This window comes from Ostrea edulis, chromosome 3, assembly GCF_947568905.1.
Source record: "Ostrea edulis chromosome 3, xbOstEdul1.1, whole genome shotgun sequence".
In the NCBI taxonomy this organism is placed as follows: domain Eukaryota; kingdom Metazoa; phylum Mollusca; class Bivalvia; order Ostreida; family Ostreidae; genus Ostrea; species Ostrea edulis.
Genome location: NC_079166.1, coordinates 92,950,495 through 92,971,368, shown reverse-complemented (window position 1 = coordinate 92,971,368; position 20,874 = coordinate 92,950,495). Strand labels below are relative to the sequence as shown.

The window sequence follows — 20,874 nt, the reverse complement described above, 5'->3', positions numbered from 1 at the left end:
TAGGATCCCAATTAAACTTAGATGGATTATCGCCCTTGATGAGACAAAGAAGCCTATTGATTTTAGTCAAGGGTTAAAGGTCAAGGTCACAAAGGATTTAAGTCGGCTGAAATTTATGTTCGCAAAATTTTACTCCCTGCTTGATAATTCTTGAAAACTTTTCTGCCGGTTCCCTCTATGACCATTCCTTGTGCAACTCGGCTTGTGCATTTCCGATGCCCGACAATTTTTTTTTTTTTTTTTGCATTTCATTTATTTTGAGTTATTATACAATTATTTACCATTCCATTGATCCTCTACAGGACTGTAGTATACTCAGGTGACAGTTTAGCATATTGGACTACCTTTTCAAGTAATGAATCCTTAGAATTAGCTATAACTAGGATTAAACTTGAATGTATATATACAGGGGAAAAACTTCTTCATAACTGCAAGGCATTGATAACCATATTGATTTGAATGTTTGGGCCATAATATGTGGTCACATTTTTCATGAGAATATAAAGGGGTGAAATTCTAGAAAACAACAACACGACTTCAGTTACTCGAGGAGCGTTGTGGCCCATGGGCCTTCCATTATCCATGTTTGCTGTTGTAACGCTTTGAAAAACAACAACAGTTGATTTGTATCTAAAATCATGATAATATTCAGTCATTTATCCCCCTACCCTTCCAGTACTATCTTTTCTAACTGAATTTCCACAATGTTCAACTCCCACGAGTACTTTAAGTACTTTGATTTGTTTGGGGAGGGGGTAAGACAGTACAGTATTTATAAATTTTGCATGTTTAATTCCGTTGATTTTCAATTTCATGGCCTAGTTCGAAGGCCTATCAACGTATCAGTGTTCCATTGTCCAATGTAAAATTAGAAAAGGAAAAATAGTGTCGTCTTGGTTGTCAAGGAGGTGTGTCCCAATGCCAAGTTACATTTGTATAATATAAACAAATATTTTTTTCAGCGTGCTCAACAAATCAAATTGCGTGATACAAGTAAAATTAAATTATGACAGACGGACTGAATGCTATATTATATATGTTTTGCCAATTAATAAACTGGACATGTGTTGTGCCAATAAATATATCTTAATTTAATAATCCAGCCTACAATAGCAACAGGAAATTGTGCTTAAATTGTTCAATCTTCAAAACCTTAAATTGTGTACATGTGTGTGGTGGCGGTGGTGGGTGGTGGTCTTCATCCACTCAAACTGTCCCAATAACCCTCCCAAATTCAATTTCCTTAAGTGTGCAGTGGATAGATCGCCACATTGACCCATCCAAGTCTACTGTAAGGATGGTTTAAAATATCGGTTTCAAATGCAATTAGTTAACACACAAATATATATAGACAACATTATTTGACGATTTGCATTTTAGTTGCTTCTATTCATACACGCTATACAACAGTACTGAATCTATAACTGAGAGAGAGAGAGAGAGAGAGAGAGAGAGAGAGAGAGAGAGAGAGAGAGCACCAGTAATTGTATACAGGTACGGGAAGTTTAATCAAATTTTAAATGTACAATATTATTCTTATTAATTAACCATTCCACTTCATTCTGATATATTTAATTTCTCTTTTTCCCATGTTAAATTATTCGGCTGGCGCGAGTTAGGACTGCTCCCCCCCCTCCCTTTTTTAAACCGATGTTACGTGCCTAGCTATCTAACGCCCTCTCAGTCAAAAATGAAATAAATATATAATCTATATTACTACAACTTCATTGGATTTACTAGACTTTTTTTTTTACCACCGTAATACATGTTTATGCAAGCGGACAATCTAGGCATTTTAAAGAAAATTTCCATCTTCGATAGCAAAATGTGTTCAGCCCACGAAGAGCAGAATCGACCCAAAACCCATGGCAAGCGAAGATGATTTTTACCCCCGTTTTCGGGTGTTATAACTGATTAAAAAAATAGTATGTTTTATAACTTTCATTCAGAAGACGGGTAAGTTCGTGAGTCACTGAATAAACAAAAAAATATCCGCATTCTTAATTCAATCGCGTTGTCAACTGTACACTTTTTGATATTTCTACACTACCTGTAAACATGTAGACAGCGGATCTAAATCATCTAATATTCTTAATTACAATAAAAATTATACATTAAAATACATGTGGTGCACTAATATAAATGTCAATCTTTTAAAATAATCGCACAAATAAACCAATGCTTTTACTTGTCATTTTATGGTCCACATTTCTTTGAGCTGATATAATTCATGCTATTTAACAAATTGAAATCAATGCCAATTTATACCATGTGATATTCGTTTGTTCATTTTCAAAGTCAAATGATCCTTCTCTTGGTGAACTCGTGCTGTGAAACAATGTGCGACTAACACGTACAGGTGTTTGTGTACGGGATGTCGAGAATTTGTGCGTTTCATAAAGGTGTGAACGTCTGCGGGAAAGTCTGCATACGGATATATATCAATATCTTGATGTATCTATATACAAGAAATAATCCCGATGTACAAACATGTTGATGTTTCTACTTAGAGATAATTAAAATCCATTTAGCGACACTGTCCACTCTATATCTGCTTCAAACATATAAACAAGAAAAGTTAATACAGAACGGACGTCATAAGTTAAGGGTAATTAAGATGAATTGTTTCGAATAGAAAACTCCAACATGTAAACAATTTAAGTAAGTTATCAAATCAGTATGGTAATTCTTTAAAGATAGACAGTGAAGGTACATTTTTAAAAATTAAATTACTATTTTAAATTTACAATAATATATATCATTAAATGATATGAATATATACAAGTCGTCGTTTTATACGTTTTAATTTTCACCCACTAATATTTCGCTTAGTATTTAAAACTCCATTTTTGTAGTTACTATAATAACTCAAGTTTAACCAAAATTATACAGTTGTCTCTCTTTTTTTTTTATCCTCAATTATATCAAATTTAATGGAAGTTGATACAAATAGATATATGCAACTTGAAAATATAAACTCGTCTTTGAGATAGACGGTAAAACAATACTATTTGCTGTGGTCCTTTCACTGCAAGGAATTTTGATTTTGATCACGATTTTTCAATTATGTCCAATACAGCGGGGGAAAAATTGTAGTGTTGTGTAGTGGGAAGTGAGGGGGGGGGGATATATCACAAATTTAAACATCGTGATAGAAAATATACAAGTTCCTAGTATTTTAACAGTTGTGCTTTACAATCAGAATAAGCCCAAAATATATATATTAACCTATGCGTCCATTATTTGTGTATTATAGTTTTTCTGTTGAAAAACAACACAAAGTTTAAACGACTGTAAAACGAAAACTAGAAAAAATATTGTTATAAAATAAATTGTTCTAAGACCTATAAATCCTAGAGCATCAACTGTGAAAGTCTCATTTATTTTGGTGAAAGGGCCAATTTTAGTACTTTGTGGCTCTGGGACCCATTTTACAAAACAACTTACGACAAAGTCGCAAGTCTTAAATTTATTACACTGTGATTACTTTGATTGAATGAAGTAAAACTGTTCTGAGGCTTAATTTTCAACATTTTTTTGAAAGATATTTTGCATTTGGAGTGAATGATCTTACAATAAACTTGAAAATTCCAGTATGTAAAGTTGGTCGTAAGTCATAAGTTCTTTTGTAAAATGCGCCCCAGGTCCTTTAACCACTGATTAGCTTAACCAGTGGTTAAATTTAAGCAAGGTTTTGAGCAACTGGGTCCAGATTGTTGGAAGTCGTGATCGCCAAAGACCACAAAGATATTGTCATTGTGGAACTTCAGCACGTTTTTAATATCAATTTCATAGTACTTGTGTGTAGAATCAGAGTAGCATTTGACAAGTTATAGATATATATGGGTAACAATAGATAGGTAACAATAGATAGATAAATGAAAAGATAAATAGGTAGGTATCCACAAATATACAACTAAAGGTATACAGATAATTCGATGGATAAATGGATTGACGGATAGGCTGATGGATAGAAGGACGGACAGATAGATATATATCATAGGTGGAGGTCATCGTATTGAAGATAGTTGTACTTTGTACTGAGCACTTATACATTGTATCCCACTGTTCTCTGGTGTGTATTTGAATGTCGGATTTTTCGTCTTATTGAAAGGTATCATGAAAAAAATGTGTCATTGTCTCGATATTTTCAGTTAATCAGGTACCAGAGGAAATCTTCGACTGGGATTACGAAGCACGGTGTCGGTACGTGGAGTGTGCTAGAAGAGGAACACAGACAATACACAGAGCGCGTCTGATGATCGTGGGCTGTGCCGGAGCTGGTAAAACTACTCTTCTTAGACGTCTACAGAAACAGGGTATAGAGGAGTTAAAACAAGTGGAGTCTACTGTAGGACTAGAGGTTCATGAAGATCTGTTTGAAATAACAGACAATGGTTGCTTGAGAGGTAAACTATGGAATACACCAAATAGTACAATAATTGTTATAATCAGCAGTATCTAGTACATACATGGCTATTGTAAAACAATGACAAAAGTAATCTTACAATTCTCTGCAATGATTACACCGATTAGAAATATCGACGGCATTCAATTGATTGAACATATTAACTTTCATTCATAAACACAGTTGACATATTCCACACCCTGCTCCACATTTGTTTCGTACATAGATATTTTTTTAACATATAGTGTTATCTTCGCCTTTCATATCCTAACGGTAAACTAAGAACTCGACTTTAAAACAACTGGGATGATGTAAGTTTCTCCATGGTGAACTTTCCATATTTAGGTAACACTATTCCATATGGTGGCTATATTAGTTAACTGAATCGATACGTAATAGCTTGTTATGTGGATGATCTGTTTTTATACCCCTCGAACGAAGTTCGGGGGGGGGGGGGGTATATAGGAATCACTCTGTCTGTCTGTCTGTCCGTCTGTCTGTCTCCAGATTCGTGTTCGGGCCATAACTTCTTTGTTCTTTGACATAGGCATACCATATTTGGCACACAGGTGGATCAGCATAAGACGATGTGTCAGGTACCTTCATGACCTCTATATGACCTTAACTCTTGACATCGAGGTCAAAATTAAAGGTTTTTTACAATGGATTCGTGTCCGGGCCATAACTTCTTTGTTCTTTGACATAGGCATACCATATTTTACACATGAGTGTATCACCATGAGACGATGTGTCATGTACCTTCATGACCCCCATATGACCTTGACCTCAAAATCATAATTAAAAGTTTTTACAATTGATTCATGTCAGGGCCATAACTTATTTGTTCTTTGACATATGTATACCATATTTGATACATGAGTGTATCACCATGAGACGATGTGTTAGGTACCTTCATGACCTCTATATGACCTTGAAGTTTCACCTGAAGGTCAAAATTGATTGTAGGGTTTTGACATAGTCATACCATAAGACATGGGTGTATCACCATGAGACTATGTGTCATGTACATTCATGACCTCTTTGTAATCTTGACCTTTGATCTCAAGGTCAAAATTATAGGTTTATACCATGGATTTGTGTTCGGACTATATCTTCCGTTTTCTTCTACAAAGGCATACTATATTTTTACACTCAGGAAAGAGGTAATTTATGCCTATTAACAACACCCTTTGGGAGATTGGGGTAAGCGGGGGTATTCTTAGTGAGCATTGCTCACAGTACCTCTTGTTAAATCGAGACAGGTCACTTGAAAACGAGTTGACGCTATAGGGGTGTCAACAGTCTTATATAAAGACAACATTTCGCAACTTCTTTGGTTGTTATGATCTAGTTTTCCAATACAACGAGTAATTGGGTTTAATGCTGTGAAAGGCGAAGATAACGAACAGTCATCAATCTCATAACTCATAAAAGCAATACAAAATAGATAGTCGGGCAAACACGGACCCTGGACACACCAGAGGTTGGATCAGGTGGCTAGGAGGAGTAAACATCCACTGTCGACCGGTCACACCCGCCGTGAGCCCTATATCCTGATCTATTTTATAAAGATTTTAGACCGGTCTTTGTTAATTGACATTTGACTACCGATTGCTCCGTCTACCCGATCAAGAGACAGGGCTTCCGACGGGTGTCAGCAGTCAACATGGGGTGTTTACTCCACTTAGATACTTCATTCCACCTCTGATATATCCACATGCCTATGTTTGCCCAGTTCTTAATTTTGTATTCCTTATGAAAAGTGAAGATAACGTACAGTGATCAATCTCATAAATCCCACAAGGAATACAAAATAGATAGTTGGGCAAACACGGACCTCTGGACACACCAGAGATGGAAGTTCTGATATTGATCACCGCTCGTTCTCCTCACCTTTCTACGTACGTGTCGTAAATCATACAAATATTAGCTCTTAAATATGTGACATATGATGACAAACGGTATAATTTCAGCTTCCCCATCGTCAATTTCCCATATTCATGTAGCAACATTCCATTATCACCTGCCAACTATTTCAACTGATTCGATACACAGCACTTCGTTCCTAGTATGATCAGTTATTAAATCGAAGCAGGCTACTTACAGACAAGTTGATGATAAAGGGGTTTCAACAATCTCGTTTAAAGTCAGCGTGTTTCATACCGTTTATTATACCTTTCCCGTCACACAGACTTAGACTACGAATAAATCCGTTTAACTGATTAAAATATAGGGTTCACAGCAAGTGTGACCGGTCAACAGATGATGTTTACCCCTCCTAGTCACCTGTTCCCACTCCTGGTGTGTCCAGGGGTCCGTGTTTGATTTGTCCAAGTATCTATTTTGTATTGCATATAGGAGTTACGAGATCGATCACTGTTCTTATCTTCACCTTTCATGCATGCATGTTTAATGATTAGTTATCCGCAGAAAAATTGTCTTAATGAGGTATGGTACATCGTCAAAATGAAATACTTCCAGATTTGACTATTCCTTTTAGATTCAATTGTCTAGCTGAGTACCTCATTACAATAGGTTAGCTCGTAGACTGCCAAACTGTATATAGTGGGTTCGAGTCCAGCGGGGGGTTTTCTTATTTTTTTCCAGATTACATTCTTCTAAAACTGATTTTTTACTGAATAAAGCAGATTTAAAAGTATCAAATTCAAGATATTGCTGTACATTTCCTCCACATGTCAACTACATATATATTTATGGTGTAGCATTTCTCCTTAAGTTAATATATGTGTTTAGTGATTTAGCTTCTTTAATGGTAAGTGAGTTGTGGATTTAAGGGAACGCTGAGAGTAGGAAGTATATATACACTAATGCTACAAATTTGATTTTACAGCGCATGATTTTTCTCACATAATCTCTCTCCCTCTCTATCTCTTTCTTTCTCTTTCTCGCTTTCTTTATCTCTTCTGGTTTATATTTTGTTATACAATTTAAACAGCACTATCTAAGGATACAGGAAAAGAGGACAAGAAGATTCTGAGTGTTGTGGACTTCGGGGGACAATGCGCATATTACGCCTGTCATCAAGTTTTCCTCAGCAGAAGAGCATTTTACCTGCTGGTTTTGGACATGTCAAAATCTTTCAGTGAAAAGGTTGATGAAAGTTTGTGTGAACAAAATGGAACAATGTTTGCCGACTGGACGTATGGAGGTATATAGAATGACAACTTATGTATATAAAATGACAACCTATACTTTGTATAAACATAGTTTATTGTAGACGATAATGTGTGAAGAAGAGAAAAAACACACTATTCGGTGTGCAATTCTGTTATATTTACCTTTCCTTTTCACATTCAACGATGATAAGAAATAAAGGAACAAAGTATACAGTATTTTTAATCTTACACACTATTGTAAACTTTCACAATGTATGCTAGATGAGTATGTTGTTATCTAACATTTTTACGTATGTATGATGTAATATAATACTTTCAGGGTATGTTATGTTCTGGCTTAAGTCAATCCACACATATTGTGCAGAGGATACAGCAATAATTGTTGTAGCAACGCACAGTGAAAATACCGACGAAAGGGTTAGTGCGTTAAATCGTTTAAATGGCGAACCTTTACATTTAAACATTATCATTATTATTAGTATCAATAACGATAATAATAGCGTTATTATTATCATTGTTATTATTATTTTATTATTAATATTATTACGTATACGGTGTCATTATTGTTTTCAGGACAAGAGTGGTTTTTTTGATAGACTTTTGGATTTGCTACCGGCAGATGATACAAAGCTTAAGAAACACTTTCGCCGGAATAGATGTTTCTTTATCGGTCTACCTATTGATGATACCAGTTGCTTAGATCCTTTATCTGACTTAGAAAACTGCATTGTTTCCATCGCCAAGGATCATAGATGGAAAGAATCTATTCCCAAAGAATGGTCAGTAATTGAATTAGTTTTCATGCAGCTAAAGGAACAAGCGAAGGAAGAGTCAATTGAAATTATTATTCCAGTCAGCAAACTGGAGAACTATTGGCTTGATTCGGAAAATGCCCGTGTGAAGGTTCAAGATGCTTTACGCTTTTTCAATGACATCGGTTTGATTCTCTACTTCAATGAAAAGGAACTGTCAGAATCACTTGTTATCGATGTCCAGTGGTTCGTCGATTCTTTCAAGTTCATTATATCAGACAAGAAACACGTCCGAGATTTGGCAGAAAATGACAAGGACTGGAACTATTTCAACCGAACCGGATACCTCAGATACAGTCTTCTTACACGTATCTGGGAAGACTTATCCATAGAATCAGAAGAGGAAGATTCAATATTACAGTACATGCAAAGACTTGGACTATTGGCGATTGGGAAAGATAAACATTATGTTCCTTGTATGAACAAAAGAGACTTTGGTAGAAAGGAAACCATCACACTGCGGAGGATGAAAATGAAATCGTCAGTGCTAGTATTTCATTTCGAGTTCCTGCCCTTCTTCTTCTACTGTCGGTTGATAGTTGCTTGTATTGTGGGTGCGGAGTGGAAAGTGGTGATAGATGATGGGATACCGTGCCTATATAAAGATGTCGCTATATTCGTTTCCAAAGACCACTTTATTGCCCTTGTTGTGACGATATCAGCAATACAGATGCAGGTATTTCGTCCACAAAATACACCTATAGATCCTGATATCGCCTCCAATATAAAAACAACTCTAGAGAAGACACTAGGATACTTAACGAGCACATTTCACAAAAAAGTCACATACAGGGTCGCGTTCCAATGCTCTGTCCAGGATGTTTTGACTCGAGATGTGAATTGTTATGTGTATGAAGAGGAAATACCAGACAGGGGAGAAGTAGTGTGTCCAAGGCACCAATTTACTGGGAATCATCTACTAGATGTGGAAGCTTTAACAAGGTTCTGGAAGTCTGTGAGTAACCTCAAAATTACAGAAATCATTTTTATCTCACATTTATTTCGAATGATGCCATAATTTAAAACCTCTTAGCCAAAAAGCATTTAATTGTAACAGTCACGTATTTTATCAACTGTAAATAATTTCACAATCTGTAAGTTAACCCAACTTTTCTATGTTCATATCAATCATTGTCTCAAGCTACAGGTAAATAATATAATTATCGTCTCATTTAATCGTAATCAGAGTGGGGACATAAGTTACTATGTCCTTTTGCTGTCCAATCGCGGTTGTTATTTACAAAACTATGAAGGTAAAACACTGGGGCATGGATGTTTCTCCGTACTTAAAATGTATTATGAAAAAGTTATTTTTAACCAAAATTATCGATTCATGAGCTCATAGTATACATTTATTATTGAGCATACATCGCTTTTGGATTATATCCCATTGTTTGACAAACTCTCTTGTGATCGAAAAGCCATGAGTTAGGTAGAGCGGAATATACTCCTGAATGTAATCCATCCTTTAATTCTAATGTTTGAATTTTCTATTTAATTGCAGAGTCCAATGAATCTCTCTTCGCAGGATGGAAATGAGAAAGGTATGTCATGTTGGTCTTTGTATACTCAAGTGGTGCTTTTATGTGTACGTTAATTACACATTCTCGTTGTGTTTATTTGTCAGTGAATACGACAAATGAAGAGAAAATTCAGAAGCTTGTGAAAACCGGAAGAGATGCCTTACAAGCGTATTTTGATACAATATTTCCATCGGAGGATTTAGAACAGTGTCTCCAAGATCACAAGACTCATCTAACAAAGGGACAATTCAAATTCACGGAAGATCAAACGGGAATTGTTTACCCAGCAGGTAGACTTTTCCATCATTCCTTAAACAATATTTGAAATCTTGTTCTTTATTTGGTGGTAAAGAAAACGTGTTGATGTATGCTTGTGTATATTCTGATGACACTTTTGAACTATTCTTGAAACAATTTCATAGGTTGTAGTACAAAAGTCATGTCTACTTCGTTTGATGTTCCAATCATGTACAAACTTCTGAGGAACTTTGGCAACAATGTACCTCCCCCAACGAAAGACTGGGGGAAGGAGCCAGCGGTTGGACAGAAAACGATTGGAGATGACATCGAGAGAATCCGAAAGTTCAGGAACATGAATGCACATTGTAAACTGACTGAAAACTGTATGGACGGGGAAGATTTCAGACTTTACTGGGAGGAGTTGGCACAGGTGAGAATTGTATGAGTTAATACATTTAATGTTACCAAATCTGCAATAATGGTAATCATACGCCTCTTGTGTTAAGCTATTTGGTTGTTTTTTTTTCATCTAAGCAATTTAGTTCGATAAATATGTTATTGAATCCTACTAGATTTTACTTATGCAGCATTTCCTAAATGTATGCCAACGAATCCCGATCTTTTTGTTTTATTTTCCTGTTTCCTTTGTTTGTTTTCTTAATACACCCAAAGAGTAAGCAACACAATAACGATGAATTCCAGAACTGGTCTATAAACTCAGTTTGAATACAACTATTATTTATCTATCTTTATTTGTAGGCAATACTGAGACTTACAAATGGTTCATTCAAGAGTAGAATTGATGCAATCCCTCGTTAGTCTCAAAAGGTAATTACCTTTAGAAAATCATCAACAAAAAGTATATATTTTGAAAAGGAAAAATATTCAAACGGAGACAACCTTTACAAACTGTGAGTTTTGGGTCGACTCATCTTCCCACAAACCCCTGACAGATTACGCCACTTAAACTGGGTTCGCAGTGACAACACCTAGTTATGATCTGATGTTTAACTTTAGAATCTAGCTTGTGATTTTCAAGTAACGGCTTTCATAATGCTGTTATTTAGAATAAACACATATGGCGGAAACTACGAAGGAAACTATACATTTGATAGAATATTTTCCGTAAAATGAAGTGTAGAATACTAACCCGCAATAGAAAGCTAAAATAGGGAGCGAGATGTGTTCGTAGGTAGGTAGCTATGTTAAGGCTTTCCGGAGTTTGAAATGCGTTCAAAACATACATTGCATTGTGAGGTCGGTTTTTGGTTTTCACTTGTAATCTATATACTTAAGTACAGACAATTTATATAGAAGGTTCTCTCGGCTATATATTAGCATATCTGTCATGATATCACATGACCCCGTTGATCACGTGACGGTCATATATAATTGTTTGAAGTGTTTCAGATCAATCGCTTCTGATTTAACAATTATTTTTAGCCGAGTTGCAACGAAGTTGAACTCGACTATTGGTTGGTGATGCGGGCGGGCGGGCGGGCGGGTGGGCGGGCGTCAATAATTGGTTTCCGGATGATAACTCAAAAAGTTTAAATCCGAATTAAATGACAATTTGATATACTGTTGGGTACCAGGAAAGGAAGACCCCTATTGATTTTGGAGAAAAAAGGTCAAAGGTCAAGGTCACAGTGACCGAATATAGAATGAAAATTTCAGAAAAATTTGGTTTCCGGATGATAACTCAAAATGTTTAATTCCGAATCAAATGAAACTTTGATATATTGTTGAGTACTAGGTAAGAAAGACCCCTATTGATTTTAGAGAAAAAGGTCAAAGGTCAAGGTCACAGTGACCAAATATAGAATGAAAATTTCAGAAAAGTTTAGTTTCCGGATGATAACTCAGAAAGTTTAAATTCTTATCAAATGAAACTTTAATATGTTGTTGGGTAAAAAATAAGGAAGACCCATATCAATTTTGGAGAAAAAAGGTCAAAGATCAAGGTCACAGTGACCGAATATAGAATGAAAATTTCAGAAAAATTTAGTTTCCAGATGATAACTCAGAAAGTTTAAATATGAATGAAATGAAAATTTGATATTGTTGGGTACCAAGTACCGAAGACCCCTATTGATTTTGGAGGAAAAAGGTCAAAGGTCACAGTGACCGAATATAGAATGAAAATTTCAGAAAAATTTAGTTTCCAGATGATAACTCAGAACGTTTAAATCCGAATCAAATGAAACTTTGATATATTGTTTGGTACCAAATAAGGAAGACCCCTATCGATTTTGGAGAAAAAAAGTCAAAGGTCAAGGTCACAGTGACCGAATATAGAATGAACATTTCAGAAAAATTAAGTTTCCAGATGATAACTCAGAAAGTTTAAATACGAATGAAATGAAAATTTGATATATTCTTGGGTACCAGGTAAGAAAAACCCCTATTGATTGTGGAGAAAATAAGTCAAAGGTCAAGGTCACAGTGACGGAAAAAAGATTTTAAATTCCAAAAAAATTTGGTTTCTGAAGGATAACTCGAAAGATTTTGATTTAAATCAAATGAAACTTATATATATTGTTGGATACCAGCAAAGCAAGGCCCATATTGATTTTGGAGGGAAAAGGTCAAAGGTCAAGGTCACAGTGACCGCAAATAGATTGAAAATTCAGACAAATATGGTTTCTGGACAGTAACTCGAAAAGTTTAAAATTGAAATTAATTCTTCACAATGATAAATATGCCACATCATTTCTGACTTTACAATATATCCCATGCAATTCGGCTGATGCACCCCTGGGTGCATATATTGATTTTTAACTTTTTGTTTTATTAATGAAGTCATCGTATCCTTGTGTACCCGAAATGTGCTTGGGAAAAATGGTAGTATTACTTGCATACAAAATACACGTATTTCAAGAAGAGTTCAACTTACTGACAAACTTAGCTACATATTTGAGGGCAATCTGTATTCAAACAAAGCCATCACACATTTTCCCAAGCAAGATTCAGGTAGAGAACAAACTCCTCTTACGATTTCCGTAAAATATCTCAAATGAATCCTCATAAATTGCCTAGGCTAGACTCTTTTATAAACATAGCATATGTTTTACCTTTTACCACTGGTATAAAACAGAGTACATTTCAAAAGCAAATTTTTTGGAAAGCAGTTTGAACACGCTGAATTTCAATCAATAGCGTTCTGACATCTTATAGGCAGTTTGAATAAGGTCTAAAGAATATATAAACGAACCTAAATGAAAATATCACTTTACGGTACTTTTATGATATTTAAGTCATTAAACCCCACACAATTCGAGTATAAAACTGATAAACACGTGAAGATAGTCATTTCCTTTGTGAATCGAATCTATTCCTTGTTCAGATGTTGAACAATGTAACCAATGGAATTTTAGCACTTTTAATTGTGTAATCTGTCAAGTGTTTGTGAGGAGTGAGGTGGATTCAAAGTGAAGATGATTAGACACTGGATAGCATGATATCAAATCAAAGTTACTTCACCGTATGTATTTCATCTCAGGATTCCGGAAAGCCAAACGTTCACCAAACCATTCCTCGGATTCGATTGTCAGACTATTTCGTTGTCAACATAGAAGAAATACCCATGATGCATGGACGCTACTTGTGACGTCATAGTTTGAAATTATTCTTTTGTTGGAATTTAATGGCCAGTGAACATTTTGATGTTGTATAGGACATACGAAGCGTTCACAATATTTTGAAAATTAAGAATATATATCTCTGTGGGTGCACTATAGCGAAGCGAATACTTAGATTATCAACAAGAAAACCTTACAAATTTGATTGTTTAATGCGAAATATACTGCTCTTTTGTCAAAGGTCGATAAAATATATTGAAATTGATTTCTACTACTCTTTACTTGTCGATATCAAATCCTGGTGCCGGGGGTGCTAAGGGATAAAAAACCAAAAAAGGAATCGAATGTTTAATGCTAAATATATCATTTGCATAAGGAAAAACGTCGTATAATTGTATCACGAACTTATGAAATACGTGATGAAAAACGATAAAGATAAGTACGTGGCAGTGCTCTAGACGACAGAGAACGTATCTTTGTGTTTTCATGGCAAATTATTAATGAAGGGTTGGATATAACTTTTGAAATTTGATATTTCTTAGAAATCTTTTCTTCCCGGTTTTATGAATGAACTCTCAAGCATCAATATCATCTTGAATTTTTCATGATCATAGACATGGTTTACAATCCACAGGTACATGTATAACATGGATACGCAATCTATAACGAGGAAAAGACAAATGTTACATAACAGGGGATGCTTATTCCTCCTAGGCACCTGATCCCACCTCTGGTGTGTCCAGGGTCCGTGTTTGCCCAACTATCTATTTTGTATTGCTTATAGGAGTTATGAGAATGATCACTGTTCGTTATCTTCACCTTGCATACTCAACATTAAGAAAAACACACGACAAAATGAAAAGTGGTTTGATGATTTGTCATATTTTGGGAAATTTTGTACTCTGAAAAGGTGTGAAAATTGCATATGATACCACTGTTCGTTATCTTCGCCTCTCATACATTATAGTTTTGGAACATGTTTGGGAGCATATTTACATGTACATGTAGTTGTAACATAAAATCATGCTGATAATGGTTGTATTTAGCAATGTTTTAATGCATTTCCTCAATGGAATTATATAGCATATATTTTAGAATCCTACACAGTGTATGAGTAGATGACGAATAGTCACTTCCGATAGAGAATAAAGGAAGTTGATTATAAACACCGTATGCATTCGAAACCATGTTTTATAGAGTTCAACTTAAACTGCTGTTAAAGAAATAATGTGACTTTGCGATATTTGACGAAATAAAAACATTGAAATTATTACTCGAGATCTGAACGTGGTATAAACGGAACAATGTAACAATCAAAATAGAAATTTAAGATGATTATGTGTTCATTTTGTAATATTCATTAAAATGCGAATACCAAAACAATCCGTGGTAAGCATTACTAACATTGAGTATTCGGTACTAAGTAGATGGACAACTGTAGCATTATTTGCTCTCATCTTCATCATTAACGTCATACATTGATTAAAGCGATTATATACTGAACAAACTTTCTAACACCCCACTCAAGTTTTTGCATTGTATTCTAATCATATTTAATCACTTGAATATAACTATTGATTTGTGTAAAGAATAAGTTATAAAACACCTCATGTGTAGTGAAACCGTCTCATCCAAAAAGTACAAAACCGTATCTGTGTCATATTTGTAATTTGCAACATCTAAATCTGCGTCCCTTCTCATTTGGCGGGTATCTGATGAATACACCAACGGGTGTAAATTAGCTTCATCATTCTGAAAGTTAACAGTCAAACAAAAGTTTTTTTTACCATCCAAAAAGTACCAATTATTTCGCAACATCTAAATATGCGTTGGTCTCCATGTGGGGGGGGGGGGGGGGGGGGGGCATCTGATAACTATCCTAGCGGTTTGTAACGATTGATGTATATTGGCTTTATCATTTTGAAAGTTAATAGTCAAACAAAAAGCTAGACCCCGGTAGTAAAGGAAAACAAACCTTTCTGAACTGCTCCAGCTTCGACATATCAATAGCCCCTGCACGTTTTTATGCGGTCATGCGTTGCATTTTACTACAGTAATTTTGTATTTCGTAAAGACAATTTAGATATAGAGAACCCAATAAAAAGGAGTCTTTGGAAATGAATCTTCAAAGCGAATGGAACACGAGTTAAATGTTCTTCAACATAACCGATCAGTGTCTAGAAAACACGACTGTGATCCCATTTGTTGCCGACTTGTGACGAAGACATTTAACCTGGCAGACAATAATGTTAGCAAACTGTAATCTACTGCAGGAATCTCTTTTTAAATTTCAAAATACAAAAATAGGCGTAAGAAAGATTAGTGTATTTATATCCTCTCTATAACAATGTGTATTGATATGGAGTATTCAAGAAAGTTTTTTTTTTTTTGTGTTAGATGATAATATATCCCCACTATCAGATTAAAAATAAAAGTACAACCATCATTCAATGCTCTACTTTGTTTGTCTAACAAGTTCATACTGCTTTTATCAGTTAGAGTGTTCTTCTACCAAATCTCGCATATCTATTTATGTAAAATCGAATGTGAATTCGTCCTGACGTGCTGGTTGCTGGTTATAGATTGAGCCATGTTAAATTGATGCTATTTTTAGGACTGGTATATTGATAAAGGGATGGGAATGGGGATTGTAATTCTAACTATCACCACACGTTGTATGCCCTGTATATGTGTATTACTGTTCTGTTTCTGATAAACCATGTATTTCAACGTTTTCATTCTTCCATGAAACTAATATTACGTGACTGACCTTTCATTATTGACATAAAAAGAAATTGTCATTGAATTGTATACCTATATGTATGAAGAAAAAAGAAATTGTCATTGAATGTATTACAGTGGAATGTACTTTTTTGTCTATCAAAAATTAAATGATTGATTGATTTGATATTGTTTATTGTTCCTCTCGAGAATTTTTCACTCAGATGAAGACGTCAAAATTGTCGGTAAAAGGCTGAAAATTTTAGGCCTATGTTCGCCGCTCACGGCCTTCGAGCAGGGGAAATCTTTATCGTGTCAAACCTGCTATGACATGGGGCTTCGGTTTTGGGGGTCTCATCCGAAGGACTGTGTTATATAGACGCCTCACACGACAAGCAAGGGGTGCTGAAGACATTTTATAACCCTGATCCATACAGGGAAAAAGTGAACGGAGGAAGCATGAGGCATAATTACTTATATAATGGGCAACCAGATTAACGTGAATGATTGATTGTATGTTGTTTGACGTTCCGCTTGAGAATTTTTTTTATTCATACGGAGACGTCTCGATTAACATGAAGAGTGATATGGAAGGTTACAAAAACTCATGGCGTGATTTATATTTTACTGAAAATATCGAGCCTCGACATATTTTGTTGCAAACTCGATAAAACAAATTTTCTGTACGATTTTATGATTTATCAGTGGGCATTCTTCATCTTTACTTGCACAACATCGTTGGCGTTTCTGATTCTTGCTGTTTACACCCTAAGTGATGACGCTCTCAAAAATTTCATTTCTTAACTGAATTATAATAGTGCTTACAACAGACAAAGATCTAAAACGGTTAGGTAATCATAATATTTTGAGAAGTAGATTTATTCATAAAGAACTGTAAAATGTATTCCTATATTAAAGAGCGTTATACACTGACATTTCCCCGGAAGACTTTCACGTAAAATGTTGACATAATATGGTGGAGTGCAGAGATGCGCATTGTGTATAGCATTATATTTTTTCCACTAACCTCAACTAGCCTACTTAATTTTAAAGGTCAGTACGTCAAAGAGTTAATTTCAGGTGACTGATTTTTCGTACACGCTGGTCAGTGTCACAGAGAAAGACAAAAATGTAGGCTCCTTATCGAAGGTCAGAGACGCCATTCCTCTTCCTTATATGATGCCGTCATAAAATAGTTGGAATTTTCCCAAAACGGCATAAAACATCAATCCTCTTCCTTATCAAAAAAATAAAGCTGCATGAAGAGGAATTCCATCTATATTCTAACCCGGATCCAACTGGACACGAAGGTCAGTACGTCATCATAGCGAATTTGAGATTACCTATTTTCACACACGCTAGTGATTGTCACAGTGGCTTCTCAATGTATAGGTATACCACCAGTTATCACACCTACCGTACATGTAGATGTTGCCACAGCTACACACAAACTTCAATGTATAGGTATACCACCAGTTATCAATCCTACCATACATGTAAGTGTTGTCCATAGTTACACACAAACTTCAGTGTATAGGTATACCACCAGTTATCAATCCTACCATACATGTAAATGTTGTCCATAGTTACACACAAACTTCAGTGAAAGACTACAACATACTTGTAGCCTCCTTACCTAAAGTTACTGATGACAAAATAAGGTTTAAATCGAGATCATATAGGGGAAACGGAATTGTATGAAGATGACTTCGATCTCTTCAACACATTCATTAGTAAAGAAATAAGCAATAGGTTTTACTAGAAGTCATTAGTAAAGAAATAAGCAATGTTTTACTCGAAAAATAATTTTAATCATGGGCCTTTCATGATATGTATCATCCACAGTTTTTATGTATCAAATCACAAAAGTATCTCCTAAACGACACCTGTAATGGCAATACATCAGTAACAACATAATGCAAAATAAACATTTACATCATTAATGCATAAAACGTAATTGCCTTACTTCGTTTAAAATATTATTTACAATTAATATAGACGGAATGTTGAGGAAGAACAATACTCCTCCCATCACAACAAATGCATAAACACGGAATGGCAATTACTAATGACACTGTATAACAAATACTATTGACAGGTAGTGTCCCAACGCTCATATAAATATTGAAGTGAGATCAGTCATCTCATGATTCGCTACAGTCTACAACGCAATGTACAATGTTCTTATAAATATTGAAGTGTGATGAGCCATCTTATAATTCGCTATAGTCTACAACGTACTATACAATGTTCTTATAAATATTGAAGTGTGATGAATCATCCCATGATTCTCTATAGTCTACAACGTACTATACAATTTATTTATGTCTTCTTATTTACATATATACACAAATAAGCATTATATAATTTTAAAAAATGGGAGCTACACACAATCTTTTACAGAATCACAATATCGCAGCATACACTGTTGCATGTTGTTACAGAATTCTTGCATTCATTCATTCACTCAAAAAGTAAACAACATCAGGTATATTTGATTGCACGACCGCTAATGCAACAACTCATGATTAAAATGAACATTTAAATTGGTTTTTCACAAGAAATGGCCAACTGCTCTCTCTGGACATACATGTGAAAAGGTACGTTATAAAAGTCCAAACAGGAATCCAATGACCAGCAGGTGAAGCAGGAGAAAGTAACCCCATATCATCTTCCGGATTCCTGGGCGCATGCGCATCACGCGATTCAAAGTTCGACTGGAAAAGCAGAGGTATTCCCTGAAGTACACACATTACAACGTGACACTACAACCACCCAACACAAAGCTACAATACCCAACAATTACATACATACCTGTTCATATACATTATGCAACATATTGTATTGTTTAGCTGTTTTCCGAAACACTTGTCAAATTCTCAGTTATCTGGTGGCGCCCTGTATTTATTGGTAGAAGATAGACCCCATACACAATGTACATGGGAAGAGACCACCGACTTTCCGAAAGTAAACTGGGAAACTATCTTACTTACCGGCGCGAGCGGGATTTGAACTCGCGCGACCAGAGGTTAGAGGCCGTGTGATTTTGAGCGCGATGCTCTAACCACTCAGCCACGGAGGCCCCATACATACTAGTACCTCTATATGCATACATTGCTAGAAAGGAACATCCGCAGCAATGTTATGTGTGTCCATCCTAACCCATCCCAATAAAAAAATATTTTAAAAGAGGTATAGCGCATTTGCTGACGAAACGGCCGACTCCGAAATCTAAATGAAAAACACCGGTTTCCAATAATAGACTGGCGTGTTATATTTAAATATAAGGCCGACGTTTTTTATGTTTCGTTAACCGAGATAAATAACTACCGCAGTTTAGCATTACTGACATTTATATGAGTCATTCTTAAATCAATAAACCATTTTCTTATTTGGAATGATGAACAGTACAATATTTTCATAGGTGCATTCATATTACACAACAATCCTTTTACATATGGCATTACTTAACTCACTGTCTTTTTCTGACATAACTGCAGCACATTTAATAGATTTCATCAGTTCAGATGCTTTTGGTTGATAATTCGAGTCTTTAGTTTTGCTTAAATATCATATGATAGTTGCTACATGAGTTTTTATATTTACTTTTGAGAAGTCAAACTGTATAACAGTTCTTTTCCTCCCTTGACCTATATTTACTTATTACATGATGTGCATTTGTGCCCTCTTTCCTGTAGTATTTGTTTAGCTTTTCTTCAGCAACATTACGGTTTAAAAATCCTGTGCAAACAGGAACATGTTAGTGTAAACAAACGGAACTACAGTGATCTTGGAATAAATTCCCTTTCTTTAAGTCATATTAACCTTGCAAATATTGGAAGTTATGATGAAAATGATTAATGTTTGTTATAATATATGTATCACATTTATAACACACACACACCCTCTCAAGAAAACGACCTCAAAAAATGAAAAGCCAAAAAAAAAAAATAGATTGGGAAAATATTGGACTTGAACTCGGAATGTATGGTTTAAGTGTAAGATTACCGAGCACCTAAATCACTAGGCCACCCAGACATGTAAGTTTAAAGGTTTAACGTTTGACAGGCTATTAAATCTCAAGGTAAATTATGAGAACGATTTTTTCATATTTTATCCATTTTCAACAAGAAGGCCACCTTAAACCAAATTTCCTCAAATGGATTTATGTACAGTCTTACTCAAGTAAAACAATTCCAGTGTTTTATTTCTGGTTTAGGGTGGCCTTTTGCAACAGTTTGCAATTTTGTTATGCCCATTACTTTACATCTACTAGATACTCTATATAATCACGGTGATGTTTATGCTTATCAAATCAAGATACTATCAACATATAGATATCTTTATTAAGTAATTTGGGTTAGCACAAGTATAAACTGACATTTTATAGCAGAATATTTGCAAAAAATGATATTCAAGAAAAAAGTATTTGTGTAGGCGAAATTGCATACC

At 35.1% G+C, this 20,874-nt stretch overlaps 1 protein-coding gene across 1 annotated transcript in view; it reads left to right on the top strand.

The window, feature by feature from the left end:
* Positions 1–16,605, top strand: part of LOC125674436 (uncharacterized) — a 117,283-nt gene extending 100,678 nt beyond the window's left edge. Inside the window, exons 10-18 of the mRNA XM_056159424.1 lie at positions 4,155–4,409; positions 7,365–7,577; positions 7,865–7,962; positions 8,119–9,312; positions 9,862–9,901; positions 9,985–10,170; positions 10,303–10,550; positions 10,880–10,948; positions 13,623–16,605. Of these exons, the coding sequence (XP_056015399.1) occupies positions 4,155–4,409; positions 7,365–7,577; positions 7,865–7,962; positions 8,119–9,312; positions 9,862–9,901; positions 9,985–10,170; positions 10,303–10,550; positions 10,880–10,939 (2,294 nt within the window). The 3' untranslated portion in view covers positions 10,940–10,948; positions 13,623–16,605. The remainder of the gene's footprint in view (positions 1–4,154; positions 4,410–7,364; positions 7,578–7,864; positions 7,963–8,118; positions 9,313–9,861; positions 9,902–9,984; positions 10,171–10,302; positions 10,551–10,879; positions 10,949–13,622) is intronic.
* Positions 16,606–20,874: the final 4,269 nt, after the last annotated feature.